This window comes from Ornithodoros turicata, chromosome 4, assembly GCF_037126465.1.
Source record: "Ornithodoros turicata isolate Travis chromosome 4, ASM3712646v1, whole genome shotgun sequence".
NCBI lineage: Eukaryota > Metazoa > Arthropoda > Arachnida > Ixodida > Argasidae > Ornithodoros > Ornithodoros turicata.
This window is the reverse complement of record NC_088204.1, coordinates 81,108,282-81,127,404: the sequence shown is the minus strand read 5'-3', so window position 1 is coordinate 81,127,404 and position 19,123 is coordinate 81,108,282. Positions and strand designations below refer to the sequence as shown.

Sequence of the window (19,123 nt, the reverse complement as noted above, 5' to 3'; positions counted from 1 at the left end):
TTCTGAAAGTTAGACTGTTCCTGCCTGTACGAAGAGTATTCTGCTAAATCCTCGTAGTTTGCTCGTTCCATGAAAAGCGCAGTCGAAAAGTTGCAGAAGCCACTAATGCAAGGGGCTCCCCACTCGAGTTGATGTTGAACAATGAAAGGGAGACTGTTACTCTGTAACACCACTGTTTCCTAAATAAAATGTCTTATCGTTCGAAATATGGATACGGCCACGATTCATCTGAGTCACAGGGAATGTCGGAGCTAAAACTTCGGAAGCTCTGCTCGTGCTGCGAAATTCTTCACGATTCCAACTGCAATGCAGCCAAGTGCGCAGACATGATGGCGACAGCTCGGTTCATTCTGTCGCAAGATACGAAAATCCAACGATGCTTCCTGAATCGAGAGCCTTTCGTAAGCTTCTCGTACGACGCAGCTAAGTGATATTTTGTCGCGCGAGTCTTTTGTGAATCCGACCGCTGCACAATGTACGACAGAGCTTCGCATTAGATGGCACAACGTTGGAAGTTTATTTGGGGAGTCAACGCGACGCCGAGAGAACCCTACTTCTCTTCATTAGGATAATAGGGTGTGGCACTGGAGAATCTCTTAAACGTGGGACTTGGTCAGCTCTGCTTGCTGGACGAGAAGGGAATGTGTGGACTGTGCTATACATATAAGAACGGCGAAAATCTCCAATTGACCCTTTTTCACAATGGCCTACGCGCATGCGCATGACCTTGAGGTGACGGAGAGGGTTATCTCCGTCTCCACTAGATGGTGCAGTATGGGGACGACCGGAGTAGGTACGAGAGGGGAGACCCGCACGAACGAACGGCGCGAGTCTCGTCGGTCGGTTTTTGTCCTTTGTGTGTTACCCACGTGGGTGTGGTTTGGCTCGCGCCGAGCGTGGTTCCCTGGAGAGTCGCTAGGGTACGACGCGTTTGTGAAAAAGGTTCACTAGTTACTATCGGGTATGAATAGTGCCAATTACAGTACAGTACAGTAATAATATGTACAGTAACAGTAAATACAAGAGAGAATAGTTACAGTACATAACAGCACGAGTACTCGAAGCTACGAACAAAAATAATTCAAACATTTATATCATTAGCATTTACTAACAATGCGCTATTTTACGTTGACAATCGTGATCGTGAGCGAAGTTACCTTTAATTTTGTCCACCTGGAGGTTCTTTAGCGCGATCCGAAACCCCCAGCACACGGCATTACAAGATAAATCCCCTGTCTTCAGAGTCGAACCTAATTTATGTCATTACAATTCACCTGTCTCACACTGTGCTCTGCCAAAATATCGTTCCACTTCGCGTGACGGGGAGGTATCCTAAATCGAATCTCTAGAAACAGCAGCCACCAGTATTCATCCCGATGGGAAGAGCGATTTTGGCAGTCCACCCTTGTTGTCTCGTCGCTGGGAACGAGGCTAAGGAGCGCACGGAGACTAGTGGTTTGAGAGTAACGCCACAAGGTCTATACTTCGCGTTTAACGATCCTCAAAAGTAACTTAGCTTCAGCTTTAAAAGGCTGTCACTCCTGCTACTCTATAGATTATAAGGGCCTATATTGGATCTTAATTCTCCCAATGAGACTGGTGCACATGACGTCACACGCAGCCTTTGAGCCCCGTGACTCGGGAAAATATGGGGATGCGTCACAGCAGGCGTCATATATTGCGGGCCGAATGAGGCAACAGCGTGTTTTTTTTTTGTTTTTTTTTTACTATATCCCCTCGTAACTGCACGCATGCTGCAACAACTCACGGCCTCCGGTGCGGAAATACGTTTTCCCGAGTCACGTGACCAAACGTGACGTCACTGCACGAGCCTCATTAAAACGTCTAAAAACTTATTTCACTCCTTTCAAAATGGCCTTTATATAGGAGACAGAAGCAGCGACGGACTATACGACAGGCCTCTCGTGGCCCGCGTGGCCGCTGGCGAAGGTTTTCATTCTCAATGTGCGTGTGGATGGAAGGAACAGGTGTTTCTCTGCCCTTGCTTTCGTTTCCACAATCTTGGCCAGACCGTGTGCAGCAGCTGCGCTCTTATGAGAAACGCCTGGTCGCCATCGTATGTCTTATTTCCGAGGATGTTCTTCTGTCGCTCATTCAGTCGATTGTTCCTTTCGAAAAGGTCATCCAAGTACGGATTCGTTTCCCATTTAAATGAAGTTTTAGTGCACCGGGGAATAATTGCCTTTATAAGCGTACGTAGCTTGGACCGTGAAAAAAAGACAAAAAGTGGGATCACTTTCAGGTTCATAGCACCGCCTAGCGATTGGAAAGGAAAATATTTTTGAAATCATACGGTGCTGTAAGAATGCTCCTTTTGTGCTCTCTATATAGGCGCTAATAAATAGCGAGGTTGCACGATGGAAGCAAGCTGAGAACGGCAGGAAACTGCCGGCATTGTATAAGATGCTTAGGGCCCGGTTTCACCAACGCCTGGTTGTAAACAAATGACGTCATAATGTCCGACAGCGCCACGAGTGTGGCAGAGTTGAACTACGTTCAAAGCTAGTGGCGAACAAGGTCACGTCCGAAAGCCACGGTCTTGAGGGGATTACGATGGTCTTTGAAAAAGGACGCGACCTTCTGTCCTACTTTTCTTTCAATAGGAGGCAGGGAACAATTGCCCATTCGTGGAACCCAGATCTCCCCTTCCGATCTGTTTTGGTTTCGGTGTGTCTACCAACGTCATGATGACGTTTGTCGGGTAGAGGTTCGTTGCCAACGGTATACGTGACGATGTTTGTCGGGAGATCCACTATCCCGCGTTAATGAAACAGGGTTGCCGATTATAACACGTACTTTAGGGGAGTCTGATTTCGGTTCAAGAAGCGTTGACTCGCGTTGGTGACCCAAGATCGCGGGTTCAAACACCACCGAGGACGGTGGCAACTTGGTGGAAGGGTACATACGAGACTACAAGGGTACATACAAAGTGTACTACAAGTACATACAAGGGTACTCAGGAACGCCGCCTTCTGCGAGGGACGTTAAATGTGGTGTGTCGAGATTTCGGCGGACCTTAAAGAACCCTCGGGTGAGCAAAATGAAAAGGGGTTCTGAAACCATCTTCCAACCTTTTGAGGAAATCACCCGGCACATGTCACATGTCTCTGCGCAGTACGCCACTTCCAATATTCACCGTGTGAACGCTCAGCATTTTTTTCTTTCTTTCTATCAATCAATCAATCAATCAACGGGACGGAACTTCGTCTCTGTGAGCAGCGTTTTCGCTTCTTCTTCCACTAGAATATTCCGTAAGAATGTCGCTCCTGTGAATACACAGTGAATGGAAGCTCTCAGGGGACACGGTGAATAGTATGGCTTCTCCGCAGTGCTATACCGTCGGGGTTTTATGGCAGGGAAGAATGCCACGTGAGGCTACAAAGTTTGTTATCTGAGGCAAGGCAAGAAACGACCGAATTCGTTTGTCGATCCTGCCGTTCCTTATATATAGGGAGTGACTTTTTCGGGTTAAACCCGATTCCGCCCGGTTATTCCCCCCAGAACTGACCTCCGACCAATTCGGGTTCAACCCGATTTCTCCCCGAATTCCAGTCACTAGCGAAATCTTCAAGTGACGTTTCCACTGAGGACGAACAAAGATCGCCACGTGTTAACACATGTAAGAACGGGTCACTTAGGTTCTCAGCAATCCACCCATGTGTGTCAACACTGTCTATGCCTTCGGGGATTACCGCTGGAAGGACATGATCTCGCAAAAACAACAACAAAACAAAAAAAAACAAGAAAACAAAAAAGAGACATTAGGAAAGGACTTAATAGACACGAGGAGAAAAAAAAAAAACACCCGATAACACCCGAAGGCACAGTTATCGCACGATTTCTCCCCGAAAAACTGATTTAAAAATAGCGCCCGATTTTTACTCCCCGAATCTGAGAAAGGCATTTAACCCGAAAAAGGCAGGGTTCGGAAAAACCCGTTTTTTTTAAAAAAAGCCCGCCCCAGTGGTTTTTTTCGGGTTTTTCGGGTGGGTTTTTCGGGTGCTGGGATTTTTTTTTTTTTCGAACTGCTGCATATGACACGCAACAGCCGTTCTCCACCTATTTTTCATGTTTCTGGGAGAAATAATTGTTTGCCGCTGTAGAATTTACGGTAAAGTAACCTCCGAAGCAGTCGTCCCCTCGACAACGATTAGAAAAAAAATACCATCAATGTAGGTTATGGAACGACTGCACGCGATAAAGCGCACGCTTGCATAGCAACGAAGAGGCAAATCCCGGAGGCAGCGAGTTTCACCATATCACCTCACCACCTTCACCACCTCATATTTCTCGATACGCGAAGGGAGATGAAACGTTTTCCTTCTTTTCTTTTTTTTCCTTCGTTTCTGTATTTCACCCGTGTGTGGACTTTATTGGGTTTTTCAGCCCGGGTGGACCCAAAAAAACCCGGGTGGGTTTTTTTAAACTGGGTCCATTCGGCGAACCCTGGAAAAAGGTCACTCTCTACAGTATAGCACTGGTAAATTAGACCTGCCCCGCGCGAGGCGCCTCCGCGGGTATATAGATGCCATGGGCCCTGCTGCACGCTCGATGCTGACTTTGCATCAATTAACATTCACTGCATGCTGTTCTCGCCTTATATCTTCGCAACTTCTCTGTGGGCATCTCTCGAAAAACAATATTTACGTTGTACGCCTATATGGGCTAAAATAAATAGGATTAGTTTTAGCCGGCAGAGTTGAAAACGCAGTGTTCTTTCCTGCGCAAATATCTACAAAAATCGACGAACGTTTTCGTCGCACTGGGCCTCACGTTCTCCTAAGCCATTCCATTACACTGTTTATGTGTCCTTCCATTGTTAAACTGAAATAAACCATAATGATCCACGTTACAATTAATGGTAACATAAACGGAAGATCGCAGAACCTGACCCGAGTTGAACCCGACTTTGAAAGACTATAATAAGTCTTAGTGCATACGTAAGTTATAGCGTTGGTTGTTCTGCGCACGCGCAAAACATAAAAAGCGCTCATCGCAGTGCGCAGGAGCACCACCCTATCCCTTACGTACGCAAAGGCGATAGTTGCACTAAAACACACTAATGGTGGGACCAGGATTTTCTGACATGACCTAAGCCGGGCCCATTCACATATGAATGTTTAATAATAAGCTCCTGTTGTAGTCACACCGAAACGAAAGCAATGAGTTGTCGCAAACGCGTGCATACACAGGAGCGAGGCTTAAACCGGGGCTGCTCAAACATCCCGCCTTACAGCCCAATAAACCTCGAATGCCTAATAAAGCCATCGTCAGAAACGACGTTTGTCCTGGAGAGACACCGGAAACCCTTTACGACAAAGCCGTCTCCAATCTCAAGCGCCCCCTACGTCGAGGTAGCTCGAAAAAAAAAAAAAAAAAAAAACAAAGTGCAAACATCCACCGCAAGAGGACGCCCCGCGTGGTAACTACGCAGCAGAAATCAATCTCAGACCTCTCCAAACACATGACGAAGCAGAACGGAATAAAAAGATGAAATGAAATGACAAAGTGCGCAACAATCACCCGCGTTACCCATGAGGGTTGCGCCGGTAGGCGTCTAAATATAGCTTCCCACACACACATGACGGTGCAGCCGAGGTGTGTGCGTTTTCTGTCACTATAGAGAACCATCGCTCGGATACCGCATCTGCTCGTTGATTGTACACTCTTAAAAATGAACTTCACCGCATAGCACGCTCCTAGCCAACCATTATCTCGAATGATATCGTTATCTGCCCTGATTTGTTGAAAACGGGGGGCGTACGCCATTTCTGTGACACTTGCTGTTCATAATTGTCACAGAAAAGGCGTACGCCCCCTGTTTTCAACAAATCAGGGCAGATAACGATATCATTCGAGATAATGGTTGGCTAGGAGCGTGCTATGCGGTGAAGTTCATTTTTAAGAGTGTAGCTGCAAGGTCACGCTGAAGACTGGAAGGCCTGTTGTGTCGTACGATTACTATCCCCCTTGTCTCGCATTCCTTCCTGCTGCGCTGTCTACAATCCGTCCAATGTCTGTACAACGCTCAAAGCCCCAGCTGCTTCGCGGTGAAGTTTCTCTCTACGCTCATGTGCAGCTGAAGAACGGCGCTGAGGACAGCGGTCCCTCTCCTGGACGAGAACCGGCGTATTCAGAATGGTATGACCGATAAGGCCCTCTCCTGGGCTCCGGGCTTTACCCTGTCTTTCTCCGCTACAATACTTCCTTTCCCTACTTCGCTCTACGTGACACATCAGCAATAGAATTTGTAGGTAGCGTGTTCCAGGAAAGAGACAATGGTCTGGCTAATCCACGGGAACAACTGGCCGAGCGGCCCGTGCGCCGTGCATTTATTAGCGCGACCAATTTGAACGAGCGCTGATGGCGTTGCAGATTGGGCTGCTCGCTACAAATTCTTATAATATCCAGGAAACAAGCAAGGCAGCGAAGAGGAACATCTCAGCGGCTGTCACACAACGGTAGATATGAAAGTCTACCTAATCCAGCTAACAATCCAACAAGCTATCCAACAGCTAATCCAACAGCTAATCCAACAGCTAATCCAACAAGCTACCTAATCCAGCTAACCCCCTCCCCCCAGCCGACATACAAGCGAAGAAGAGGAACATACTCCTCAACTAAAAGAAATGGAGCAGCAGACCCCAAACTCGGGCGTCACCAAGCTCCAAAACGCAGCTACTTCTACTCTACTACTATACTCTAGTGCTCGTGGCTATAGTAGCACTTATAGTAGGTAGTAGATCGTGTTTTGTAGCGGCGAAGAGTCGGATATAAGGCTGATAATTAACAGTGCCAGTCGGTAGGGAAGTGTCCGTCCGAAGCACTTCAGACACGACAGTTTCTTCACTGCGAGAAACAGAGCTCGCCGCATCCTGCCCGGCAACAACGGACGACGGAACTAGCAAACCTCCAGCAGGAGCATCCCGGGAAGGAAGAAGCGGCAGAGCTGAACTGATGCCATTTTGGCCTTTCTTCGTGTGGAACGTCGAATTTCTGAGGCAGCGCGTGAGGGACATGCGCTTCTGGAGAGTCTGGGCGACTTGTAGAGGTTCGAATGTGGCGTTCCATCTTGCAGCGACGGTAGACTATCTCCACTCCTTTGTAGTCGCATATGATTAAAGCTTCCATGAAACACACAAAAAAATTCAATAGGCTCTTCAATTTGGTCCAGGCGCCTTGTCAGGCTTTTGCCTTTTTACGCATAGTTCCCTCATTTCCGTGTACGTCAAGTGAAATAAATCGGATCAAATGAAAAATAAGTTAGCGCCATTTTCTCGTTCCCAGTTAGCAGAGAGCCCCTGCCTTTACGACCTTGAAATGTAACGTCGTCTACCTTTAGGATTTTTCCGCACTTGTTTAAGGAATCAAATACTCATCCCTCATATACAACGGATCCGTTTTACGTATAGGACAGAGACATAATCCAGGATTCAAACGTTCCATGCAATGATGAGCCTGTTCTGCGACGGCCAAGCTGCCTCCAAAGATTACATAGCATGCTTTCAGAGGTTCTTGGGATCTCTTCATGTCCCCTTTAAGTAGCAGCTCCAGAAGGACGGGTGTCACTCCTTTTCCGGAGCGTGGCGCTCTTGATGAACACTCACGCTCCAGCTTGCAGGTGGGAGCGCTGCTCTGCTGACGTATGAAGGAAGGAGAGGTCGGAAAACCAATCAGCGGTCTTTTAAACTTCGCCTGGGAGCGTACCGCGCTCGTTTATAGACGCAGCGGAGTACGAAGGATACACCGAGCGCGTTGGGCAGACGCGCTACTTAAAATGCCACTCCGGACTCGGAAAACAGCTTTATTTTATTTAGTTCTGGAAAAAAAAGGTGCCTCAGGGATTCTGTATGCGAAATTTCAATCCTGTTTACGAACGCTGTGCATTTCTGTTCATTTTTGAAGATCTGCTGAGCCTCCACAAGTTTCGATGATGCGAGGAGCGGATGACGTAATCATAAGCCCACAAATTGCAATGATGTCACGTTCTGGAGAGGGCACTCGTCTCCTAGCAACGACGCCGGCGTCCGGGAGGGTCACGTGATGGAGAAGTGACGTGACGCTGATCGAAAGAGGGGAAAATGGGAGAGATGTCTTCTCCCTCCTTTGTGTTTTCTCGAAGGTCGGAGCGGTCGGATGATACGTCACGTGAAGCTCCACTATAGGAGCGCAAAAAGTGAGCCCTCCCGGAAGACGCGAAGGGCAACAACGTTGCCAAATGAGAGCCGGGCGCTCATTCGGAGCCTAACATGACGTCACAGCTCTCAAAGATAAAAAAAAATAATTTTCTCTAACTTCCGTGTGACGCAGATCCAAAATATTTTGCAGGAATATTAAGTGAGATAAGAAGAGTTCAGTAACGTAACTTTGGTAGGATTCTGAGAGATTTAGTCCGTAGTGGCACGCGCCCATGGCCTAACTCGGACCGCGTTGTCAGACCCGCATTGTGCAGGTTTCTTCTCCAGCGGGAAACGTGGTAAGAATTACAAGGACCGACGTCTGTCGATCTTCACTCCGTGAGCGCGTTTTTGAGATGGAGCCACAAAATTTGACCCGAATTACGCACTCCGAAAGTGCGTTCGGCCGTTTAGTGGAGAAAGACACGACTCCGTTGTTGAATCAATTTCGATTTCCCTTTTCGGTGGAAAGGGGCGCCCCCTATGATGCCTTCTTCGTGATCTTCTCCGTTTTCGCATTACAGTGTTGCTTGGGATATCGCAATGACGTCCTCCCGCTAGACGTCTCAGTGTTCGTTTTAATGCTTGATGGGGTTGCAGTGCTTTGGTAGACGCGGGTATTACATCGTACACACATTGTACTTCACGTCGAAGTAACCAACAAAAAAAGAATTATATTTTTGTGCGCTTCTTACCTATAGCGAGATGTTTTCTCTAGGAACAGACGTACACATCAAGCCCTGATGTTAAAGAAGCGAGATATACCGCCAGTCCTATTGGTAGACACAAGCACGTGACGTCTACCACTGGCGGAGACCGAATTTCTATGCGAAAATTATACCCTCTTTGTTTTATAGCTAGGTTCACATCGATGCAAATATAATTGTTTTTTCGCGCTTATTTCCTATACGTTTCGTCGTTTTATTTTTCAGCTACCACGGAAGGGGCTCTGGGGGCAAGAGGCTACATAGCCATTTATGGCCTTATATATGGAGCCTGAACAAGTTCTGAGAGCCGTGTCATTTGGGACCAGTGTTGTATACTACCCGCTACTAGTAGCGCCGATACCGTATTCGCTACTTGTTTAAGAAGCGAAGTAGTGATCCCGCTACATTATAAGTATTTCCACTACAAATTTCGGGCAACGGCTGATACTTCCACCGCCACATGCTACCGCTACTTTCAATAAAATGGAAATTGTGGACCACGCCAACAAAAGAAAAAAGAAAGAAAGAAAAGAAAACTTTCATCGTGCTTGTTTTTATTTTACTGCCATTCAGGCAGATATGTCCGGCGCGATTCGCCTCGATTTTGTTCCAATCCTATCTTTTGTTTTTGCGTGCATCCATGTACCTTTGAACGTTTTTGCGAAACGCGCAACACTATGTGAGCACTATACGAACAACGTGGCTAGGATATTAGGAAACACACAAAAAAATGTCTCCATGTTCATTTCACGGGAAAACCAGTGGTATGGTGGAATGGGTAAAGGCATAGCCGCTCCTTGGTTTTAGCAAATGACGTGCTGAAGGCTCGGAGGTGGTGGGTTCGAGTCCTATCGTGCCCTATTTCAAACACGCCTAAAGTTAATGTCGGAAACGACATCAATTCTCTTGGCTGCGACTTGGGGTGCGTTTTATGCTCCATGCTGGCTATAATTAGAGGAATTTAAATAGCCCAGTATCGCTCGATCATTGGACAACGATACGCCAGAAAGCCAAGAGTAAGTAGCGGGAAAGCATCTGCGTTACTTTTATTTGGTATCGGTTGCGGTATCCCGTTACATTTTCTATAGGGTGCCTGAATACTAGCTCCCTCTGTGTAGGGTGGAGTCAACCATTTGTAGAAGCGAATGCCGCCATTTTGACTCCCACGCTCACCATGCATGAATGTTCTGTACCGATTTCGACAACTTTTTCAAACCTCCTTTGCTACGAATTTACTCAACTCTAAAATGCAGTGTGTCGCTAAGCGTATCGCTACACGTTTGTGAGCGTATCGCGACCCGCGCGTGGGAGTCAATATGGCGGAAATTCGTAGCAGAAGACGCGGTTGTCTTCACCCTAGGGGCCTGTTTCTCTGGGCCAGGTGGCGCGAGTGAGCACCAACGTCAGCGCCCCAAATTATGCAACACTCGGTAGTTTAGCAGACGACGCGGCACTTTCAAATACACGGTCTCGAGTTGTTCGCACTTTTCAAGAAGCACCGCTTTTTCTGTGGATTTCCTACAGGTTTTGTAGCTTCCCTTGGCACCATACCGTTTGAAACACCGTGCAAAACCCGCTGATGAAACTACCTACTGTTGGCATCCGTGGCCGTTTGGGCCCGAAATGGCGCTGTGCAAACTTCACTGCAACAGCCCTATTGAAGCTATTATTGAGGCAGCTATTATTCAGGCACCCTAACATTTTCCAATTTGTAGCGACGACAGTAGTGAGTGGTAGTGGGCCGTCGATAACGGGGTTTCCGATGTCTACCGCACCCAATCAACTGATAAGATTCCGAGACATGCACGTTGCCATTGGTTGCATTGGTTGCCATTGTAGGTTCGGTTCACTGCGGTAGATTCACGGTGACGTTATCCACGGTCTTCGAACACACTCTAGCATTGCGTTACTTTTGAGTGAAGTAGCGGGTAGCGGTAGTAGTTGGTAGCGGGCACAACACTGCTTGGCTTTAACGTGGGATAAAGTGTCATAACCCCCTTTAAAGAAAAGGCTACGTATAGGCTTAAACCGAAATTATAGGTCACATGTATCAAAACACGGGGTGGTTTCACCCGAAGTTATAAGAAATTCAAACTTGCGACGTACTCGCCGGACGATTGTGGGACTTTCGGCGATTCACTTCGGAAAACTTTTGCCGCCATGTAGGAAGGATTTGGACAATTTGGATGGAAATTTATTTGGTTCAATTGAACTTTGGAAATTGCCAAGCGAACCTCACTTATTTTTACAGATATATGAAGTCCTCCACGGATAAGCACAGTCCCAACAAAAACCATGCGCAGTATCGCGACAGAAATATTCGAAAAAATTAGTAAAAATTCCGCTTTAGCCCCGCCTGCTATTGTCGCAAAGAAGAGCGCAATAAGGAAGGTGCGTGGAGAGGAGGAAGTGTGCCCGCCTCTTGTATTACCTTTCTTTCCCCCACTTCGACCTTGAGGCTGGTGATAACCATCTTATCACAAAGAAAACAACCGTCTTATCACAAAGAAGGCAAAACAAATGAAGGCGGGAACATTTTCTCTTTCAGACGCACATTCCCCGTGCGCTTCTTTGCGACAATCAAGCAGGCGGCGGGGCTGAAGCGGAATTTTCTCTCATTGTTTCGACTATTTCTGTTGCGGTACTGTGCATATAGTTTTTGTTGGGTCTGCGGTTATCCGTAGAGTTCTTTAAATTTCCGTAAAAAAAAAAGTGAGGCTCGCTTGGCAATTTTCGAAGTTCAATTGAAAAATAAATTACCCGCAATTAAAAATTGCCCGAAGCCTTCCTCAATGTGGCGACAAAAGATTCTAGAAGGTAATTGTCGAGAGTTTCACAATCCTCGGGCGAGTACGTCCCCAGTTAGAATGTTTTTATCACGTTAGGTAAAACACGCCTGTGTTTTACCGAAACGTATCCCGATCTGGACATGCTTATGATTGGCGAGTAAATGCAAGACCCGTCGTGTTTCAGGAAATAAACGGTGGCGGTGTGTACAGCGCAACTGTGACGCCACGAAAAAAAAAATCGAATGAAAAATACACGGTGCTATACAAAAGAGAAGTCAAATATTTTTACGTGTTATCCCGAAAGCATCCTCAGAAACGCGAAAATGCAAAATTGCATCACAATCGCGCTATATTATTATTACTGTATTATTCGGTTAATGTAGCACATTGATGCACGAAGCCATTGTGTGACCAACACATTTTGGGACTCTGTCTCGAAAACAAACCTTCGAAACCCTCCTAATAGGGTACTACCACCACCACGGACTTCCCAATCTGTATGCTAATTAGAGCCATCGATTTTCATCTGCGTACAATTTACGAAAATTTCCTCCGCGGCAACCCAAATGTCTCGCATCGACAAGCTATATCTCCTTATCGATTATGCACACAAACTGAAACCACAACTGAGCCCCTTACTGACAAACTCCGCTTCCTAGAATTCGCGCGCCAACTGGTAAAGCGCTATGTCACACTCGCGTGAGAACTTCGTCTGCAACACCTGTTAAACAGCCCCTTATGGCGCAGAATAAAGGAAGACTAACCCGCGGGTGACTGAGGCCGATGCACAAAGCGACACAGGTCGATGAGAGGAGACAATGCTGGCTTACCTTGAATGCTACATCATAAAATTCTATACTACTAATGGATGAATGTCGCTGAGCAATTCCTGCCAGTCCGTTAGCCGTTGGAGGCGGCGGCGACGACGGTTGGGAACTGTTTTCGGACACTGGCGACGTCGGACCTGATGACATGGCGGTCCAACGCGTCAACGAGCGATGCGTTAATGGTTGTAGAGGCGCGCTACAAACGCGCTCAAATTGACACGTACAGCATCACAGCGGGCGCGAGAAAAGATCATCTGTTCGAACAAGAACAAGCGCTTCGTTTGGTTCCCGTTGAAAACATAGCGCTCGGAGTATGCGCCTGCGCATGATAGAGGGGGAAGGGGTGCGCATGCGGTGCGCATGCGTGGGCTTGCTACCATTTTCCTCGGCAGGCGGCAGCACATTGTTGAGCGCGCTCGACTGTTTGCCGGCGCGCGCTCTTCGAAATGTTCTGCTGCTCTGTTGTGTTTCTGTCGCACACGTGGTTTTGAATGGAACCTCGCGTGGAAGGGTCACGTGACGTCGCAGGTGGTGGTCCAGAAACACAGGGGTGGCATCCAATGCATTGCTCCGTAGACGAAAGCGTGCTGGGCGAACGCAATGCATCCTGGACAGGTCCTGGTCGCACGTCACAGCAAACGTCAAGGCACACGTGACCTTAAATTAAAGATGGCGGCGCCCGCGATCGGCGGCCAAACCGTTTGTAAACAATGCGGTTGTTGTTTCTGGACGACGTTTTGGATGTTTTTCGATCACGGTAATTATTTTTATCCGATAATCTCGCAATAAAACGCACAGTTTTACACATAAAGCCTCATATTGTTGACAACTTCCAAAGATGTGATGACGACCGCGCGTTAAGACTTACCGAGCCGATGCGATGTACTTAAACTAAGGTGAAATGGGCTACCATGTTGCGGAAGAAGCACCACATAGTTTACGCTGGCAAAATACGGTCATCTCTTGGTGTTATGACGGCGAAAATATGTCGGTAAGCGGCAAAACGACACGTAAACAAAGTCACATGACCTCAAAATGACGTTTTCTATGACGTGCGACCAGGACAAGATGGCAGTTTTGCCAAAAGCACCCGCTTGAGGGTAGTTACAACAATGGCGGGTTTGTGTCACCCCTGTGTCCAGAAAAGACAACTCAGACAACAGCCAGAAAGATGGCGAACATGATCGCGGTTTGACAGGAAAGCTGCAATACAACAGAGAGCGTATAGGAAGCTTCTTTTCTCATTCGCTGTTTGAGTGCAGGGTGTTTCACCTAAAGTGATAAAAAATCATGGAGGAAGCAAGAAAAGGAGGCGCCCCAACGTCTCTTCGACAGAAGAGAGAAGCGTGGGGCAAGGAGATGAGCCGTATAGCTTTTTTGGAGCCACGCGGGGGTCACGTTACCTGAATAGCCCAATGAGGTCGCTTTGCACACGCCACGTTGGGGGCCATTTCGGCACGCTACCGCCACACCTCTCCAAGTATTCCGAACCTATGCGTTGGGGGCTCCCATAGAGACGTATGTAACCGAAACCGGGGGAAAGCGAGCGGCTATGTCATTGGAATGGCCCCCAATCTCGGCTTCACTTCTCAGAGCCAATAGGGTTCCTCCTCTCTTTCCTTCCTCCATGTAAAAAATTATAACTTTCGACGTACTCGCCAGAGGATTGTGGGACTTTCGGCAAATACCTTCTGGAAACTTTTGCCACCATTGAGGAAAGCTTCGGACAATTTTTAATTACGAGAAATTTATTATTTTTCAATTGAACTTTCAAAATTGCCAAGCGAATCTCACTTTTTTTTTACAGAAATATGAAGTCCTCCACGGATAACAGCAGACCCAACAACTACGCACAGTATCGCGACAGAAATAGTAAAAAAAATTAGGAAAAAATGACGCTTTAGCTCCGCCTGCTTGATTTTCGCGAAGAAGCGCGCGCGAAATGTGCGTCAAGAGGAGGAAGTGTCCCCGCCTTCATTTGTTTTTGCCTTCTTTGTGATAAGACGGTTCTCACCAGCGTCAAGGTCAAAGCGGGGGAAAGAAGGGTAAAACAAGAGGCGGGAACACGTCCTCCTCTCCCCGCACCTTCCGTGCGCTCTTCTTTGCGACAATCAAGCGGGCGGAGCTAAAGCCGAATTTTTACTAATTTTTTTCGACTATTTCTGTCGCGATACTGTGCATAGTTTTTGTTGGGTCTGTGGTTATCCGTGGAGGACTTCATATTTCTGTGAAAAAAAAAAAAAAAAGCGAGGTTCGCCTGGCAATTTTCAAAGTTCAATCGAAAAATAAACTTCCTTCAATTAAAAATTTTCCAAAGCCTTCGTAAATGGCGGCAAAAATTGCCAGAAGGTAATTGCCTAAAGTCCCGCAATCCTTCGGTGAGTACGTCGCCAGTTAGAATTTTTTTAGCACTTTAGGGGAAGCACCCTGCATAACATGTAAGCCGTTTGACCTGCGAGCCCTGCACCTGTGACCGCGGGCACTGACCTGAGAGTTGAGCGCGTTAGAAGGCGTGCCTGATAATGACATAGCAAAGAACTGCTTCCATGGTTCCTCCTCTTTGACCGCTTGGCGTCGCTCTACTATCCGGTTGTTCGCAAAAATGTTGGAAATTAACAGGTTGCAACTGAGTTAAATGAGACATATCGACCACAAAAGACGTGCGATCGCGCGGCTTCGGTGGTTCGGTTGATATGAGTTGAGTGTGCGGTACCCGTAGCGCCATCTATCGCCGCTCAGCGCAACTAGTGCGCTCCTAGCCTAACTCGCTTGCTTCCTAGCTATTTTTTTTCATTGCAGCTAGTGAGTTAGCGATACCATGCGGTTTGCGGTCCTGGGGGTACCATAACAATGCATTAAATACAAGGGGCTGGTATACCGGGAGGGGAAAAACAAAAAGTGGGGTTGAAACGAGGTTAACGTTCGGTTAACAAGGTTAACATCAAGGTTGGTGATGGTGGTGGTGATGGCGAGAGGGCTTGCCGTCGTCGGCCTCACAGAGGTGGGAAACGTCACGACTGACGCCCTGGGGAATGTGCGTCCTGGGCCGACTTCTAAGGGAATTGTGCCGACATATGTCTCAAAGCGTATGAGGAAAACCCAGGAAGAACCCCAGACAGCACAGCCCCGGCACCAGGATTCGAACCCGGGTACCTCCCAGACTCGACGTGTCGTCAAGGTTGCGGGTTGGAACACGGCTGTAGAGGCCGGCAGCTTGGAGGCACCGTGAAAGCTGTTCAGGCACGTCGTCTTGCGCGAGGTGCGTTCCACGTGGTGTGATATTATGCTGAGATTCGAACACACACACACACACAATCCTCAGGTTGGAAAGCCACGAATTGTTAATGCTTAGTGACCAGGGTGTGACTGAGCGACCTTTTTATAACGTGAGTCCCAATGGACGATACATCGACGCCCCTGAAAACTCGAAATCGAAAATATGATTTTCCAATAATAGGTCGGTAACGTACCGCATCGCAGCGCGTGCCTTAGATGTCTTAGTTGCCTTAAATAGTCTATAGGTACAAAAGCGGCGTAGTAAAAAAATAATTCGGGTTCTATGGGCACTTTACATATGAGAGAGGAGGATTCCCTTCGTTTCCCTCTCCCAAATGCACTACCAAAGTACCATTTCGGGATAGGTTTGAACCACCTACCCCTGGCTACGCCAGTAATGTACATTGAACGATTGCTCAAAACTGTTTTGTACATTCGGACACAAAGCTTCGAATACCGCTCTGCTCCAGGGGACAGAGCGGGGACTTGCTGGTGGAAACATACCTATGACGTCACTCATGTTTCTTTTCGTGTTAGCGCCGCGAAGCAACTGTGGCTATGAGTAGTGTACAGACGTGGGTAGATGGAGAGAGGACACCAGGGAGGAGTGGAGGACAGAGGGGCTAGTTTGTATGCGTCCTGGGCCGACTTCAGGGGGAACTACGCAGACATTCGTCTGGAAAGTCTTCGGAAAACCCAGGGAAAACCTCAGACAGCACACAGCCGGCGGCAGGATTCGAACCCACCACCTCCCATTCTTCAGCACTCGGCCACGCCGCTGGTCCGTCACTTTATGCGCTTCTAGCGAGCCAGCCCTGCCTTGGCTAACCTCTCCCACAACCCATAATAAGTAAACAAACAACTCACGTAACGCCGTCGTAGTAGTAGGTGATGGCCTAAACACACCAACTATAACATGGATGGTGATGGACGAAAGTCAGCGAGTGTCCGTGGTGGGAATCGAACCCACACCTCTTGCCAGTCACGTGTGCGGCTATACCATATTGCTCTTGTCGACACACTGCTAACTCTTCGTCAACCGCAGTCCTCGAGGTCGTTATTTGGGCGTTGGTGCTTCCCAAACTCCCAGTGCAGTAGTTTATCCAGAATTTCGTCCTTGGGGGTTGTTGGGCTCCGCAAGGGGGTGTATTTACATGCTTTTGACGAAATATTGTGCAATCTCACAACATTTTAGGTGGGGGGGGGGGTCTTCTCCAGATTTTGGGGGGTTGTTAGGGGGTGTAAGGGGGGTCTGAATAAATCCAGCGGTGTCGCGAAGCTGCCCGGGAACTTGAAGGAGGGACAGCAACAGTTTCCGCTGAAGCCACTTTCCGAAGTTTGGACAGGGTTGGCTGGATACTAAACGCCCTTTGAGTACTAAAGCCACGAAGTTCATCTCTCCCTACGCACGTTTTTGGCACGGTATTACATTCGCGAACTACCACGGTGACGCCTCAGTAAGCAATGTACAGGTCGCAGCTCAATATCGAGCCGGAACTGAGAGTCGCTGCGTGCAAACTCCGTCCTCGTTTTGACAAACTGTCCTCTAACAAACAAGCTCACTTCAGTCATTAGCTCTCACTCTAAAAAGCTTCTTCAGCACTTGTACCTTACGAGCATAGTTAGACCGGTTTAAGGAGACGATTTCCCATGGGCTATAACAGCACGGTGGGAGATAGTCTAAGCCTTAGACTATCTGCCACCGTGTTGTTATAGCCCATGGGAAATTGTCTGCTTATCGTCTGAAATCGTCTCCGGGTGACCTTAGGATCGAAGTCCACCCTGGTTGCGTACGAGATGACAAACTTCGTGGAGTTCCTGGTTGGGAAGAACGGCAGGGTACTTGAAGGCTCCAGAAAACGCCACTATAGGGAACTCGCACGTCGAATGTATTGCGGTACCTGAGTAGCGTAGTTGGAGTTACAAGTTACTTTTGTACAAGAGTAAAAGTACTTCTACAAGTTCCTTGCAACTAAGTCACTACCCAAGACTGCCTGACGCCATATGCAAGCATAATTCTTGGTACTCTTAACATGATGAGTCATATGACGATGGGATATATTTAATATCCATGATGGCAATTGATGTTCTGAGGCTGGAAGGACAAATCCATACAAAGCCTCAAGTGCCTAAGAAATTAACGACGAAAGAAGGAAGTCACTGAAAAGGTTCGTGTCGTTCAACTGGCTAACCTTTTCAGTGACTTCTTTCTTTCATCATTTAATATCCACTTCTTCTTATTTTCATACTTATTATGGACTACGTTACTACGTATTAGTATAAATTACACGGACATCCGGGTTTTCGCAGGTGAACCCGCAATCTGGTTACAGGCTTCTTCGCAAGAGAGCGGCACAATGATGTAACATTTACGTACTCATTAGCTTTAATTGCTATTCGACAAATTAATTAAGCTCGTAGCTGTGTGCATCAACACCGACCAATCACAACTCACCATAAAAGGATCAACGTTACCAAGATCCGCAACGTCAAAGTACTACTCCATGCGCAATAGACTACTTCAAAGTACTCCTTTGGGTACTCCTTTGAGAGAAAGGGTACCGAGGTGATTGGCTTACCGTAAACCCTATGCCGACGGTCGCAGAGAACGACCCCGTCTGGAACTTTCCTTGGTCGAACTGAACAAGAAGTGACGTCTTTCCTACTCCGCTGTCACCCACCAGGATAGTCTGAAAAATACACACTTCCCAATCAGTAACTGGAGTAGACTTACGCGTAGGTTGAGTCCTCCCACACCTAGAGATGCCAAGTCCCGGGAAAAAAAACCCGGAACTTTTGGGGAAAAAACATTTCTTTTCGTTTTTTTCCTGCTCTCCGGAAAAATAGCCCAAAATTTCCGGGCGACAAAATTCACAAATTTAAATTTTCGCGCCTTCAATGCGTTCCAATCCGCCAACACTGCCTTAGGTGCCTCTAATCCGCCAACAACCACCAACTTAGAGCTCGGTCTTGCTGCTCCAAGCGATCGCCATCGCGTTCACGTAATGTCGGACTTCTGGTCGGAGTGGACGGGTTGTTTCAATTACCTATCTCTGAGTAGACAGCAGTCTCATGGGATGCTCTGCTCCGCATTTATGCCTAGAGGGTGAACACTACTAAAGTTTCTAGCTCATTGTATATTCTGCGGCTTGGCCGGCGACGCTTTGACTCAGCAGTAACCGCGTTTGTTTCCATTTTTTCCAATTTTTCGGAGGAAAAAAAAAAACCCGAAGAAAACGTTTTTTTTTCGAGCGATTCAAAATTTCCGGAAATTTTGCATCTCTACGCCACCCTTATGTGGCTACATGCTGCACATGCCGCAGGGT

The 19,123-nt window shown here is 47.5% G+C and overlaps 2 protein-coding genes across 6 annotated transcripts in view; one reads left to right on the top strand and one right to left on the bottom strand.

Moving 5' to 3' along the window:
- The window catches only part of LOC135392106 (plancitoxin-1-like), a 53,220-nt gene that overhangs the window by 17,668 nt on the left and 16,429 nt on the right, over positions 1 to 19,123 (top strand). Inside the window, exon 1 of one of the 2 annotated variants that reach the window (XM_064622777.1) lies at positions 13,196 to 13,278. The exons of the other annotated variant lie outside the window; for it this stretch is intronic. Within the exon in view, the coding sequence (XP_064478847.1) occupies positions 13,232 to 13,278 (47 nt within the window). The 5' untranslated portion in view covers positions 13,196 to 13,231. Of the gene's footprint in view, positions 1 to 13,195; positions 13,279 to 19,123 lie in introns of those variants that run through there. 2 annotated transcript variants of the gene reach the window in all.
- LOC135392107 (ras-related protein Rab-37-like) overlaps positions 1 to 19,123 on the bottom strand; it is a 63,398-nt gene that overhangs the window by 40,869 nt on the left and 3,406 nt on the right. For 2 of the 4 annotated variants that reach the window (XM_064622782.1, XM_064622781.1), the window contains exon 2: positions 18,377 to 18,487. In XM_064622782.1, the coding sequence (XP_064478852.1) occupies positions 18,377 to 18,487 (111 nt within the window). Of the gene's footprint in view, positions 1 to 12,524; positions 12,828 to 18,376; positions 18,488 to 19,123 lie in introns of those variants that run through there. The other 2 variants (XM_064622780.1, XM_064622779.1) reach the window with 1 other exon arrangement.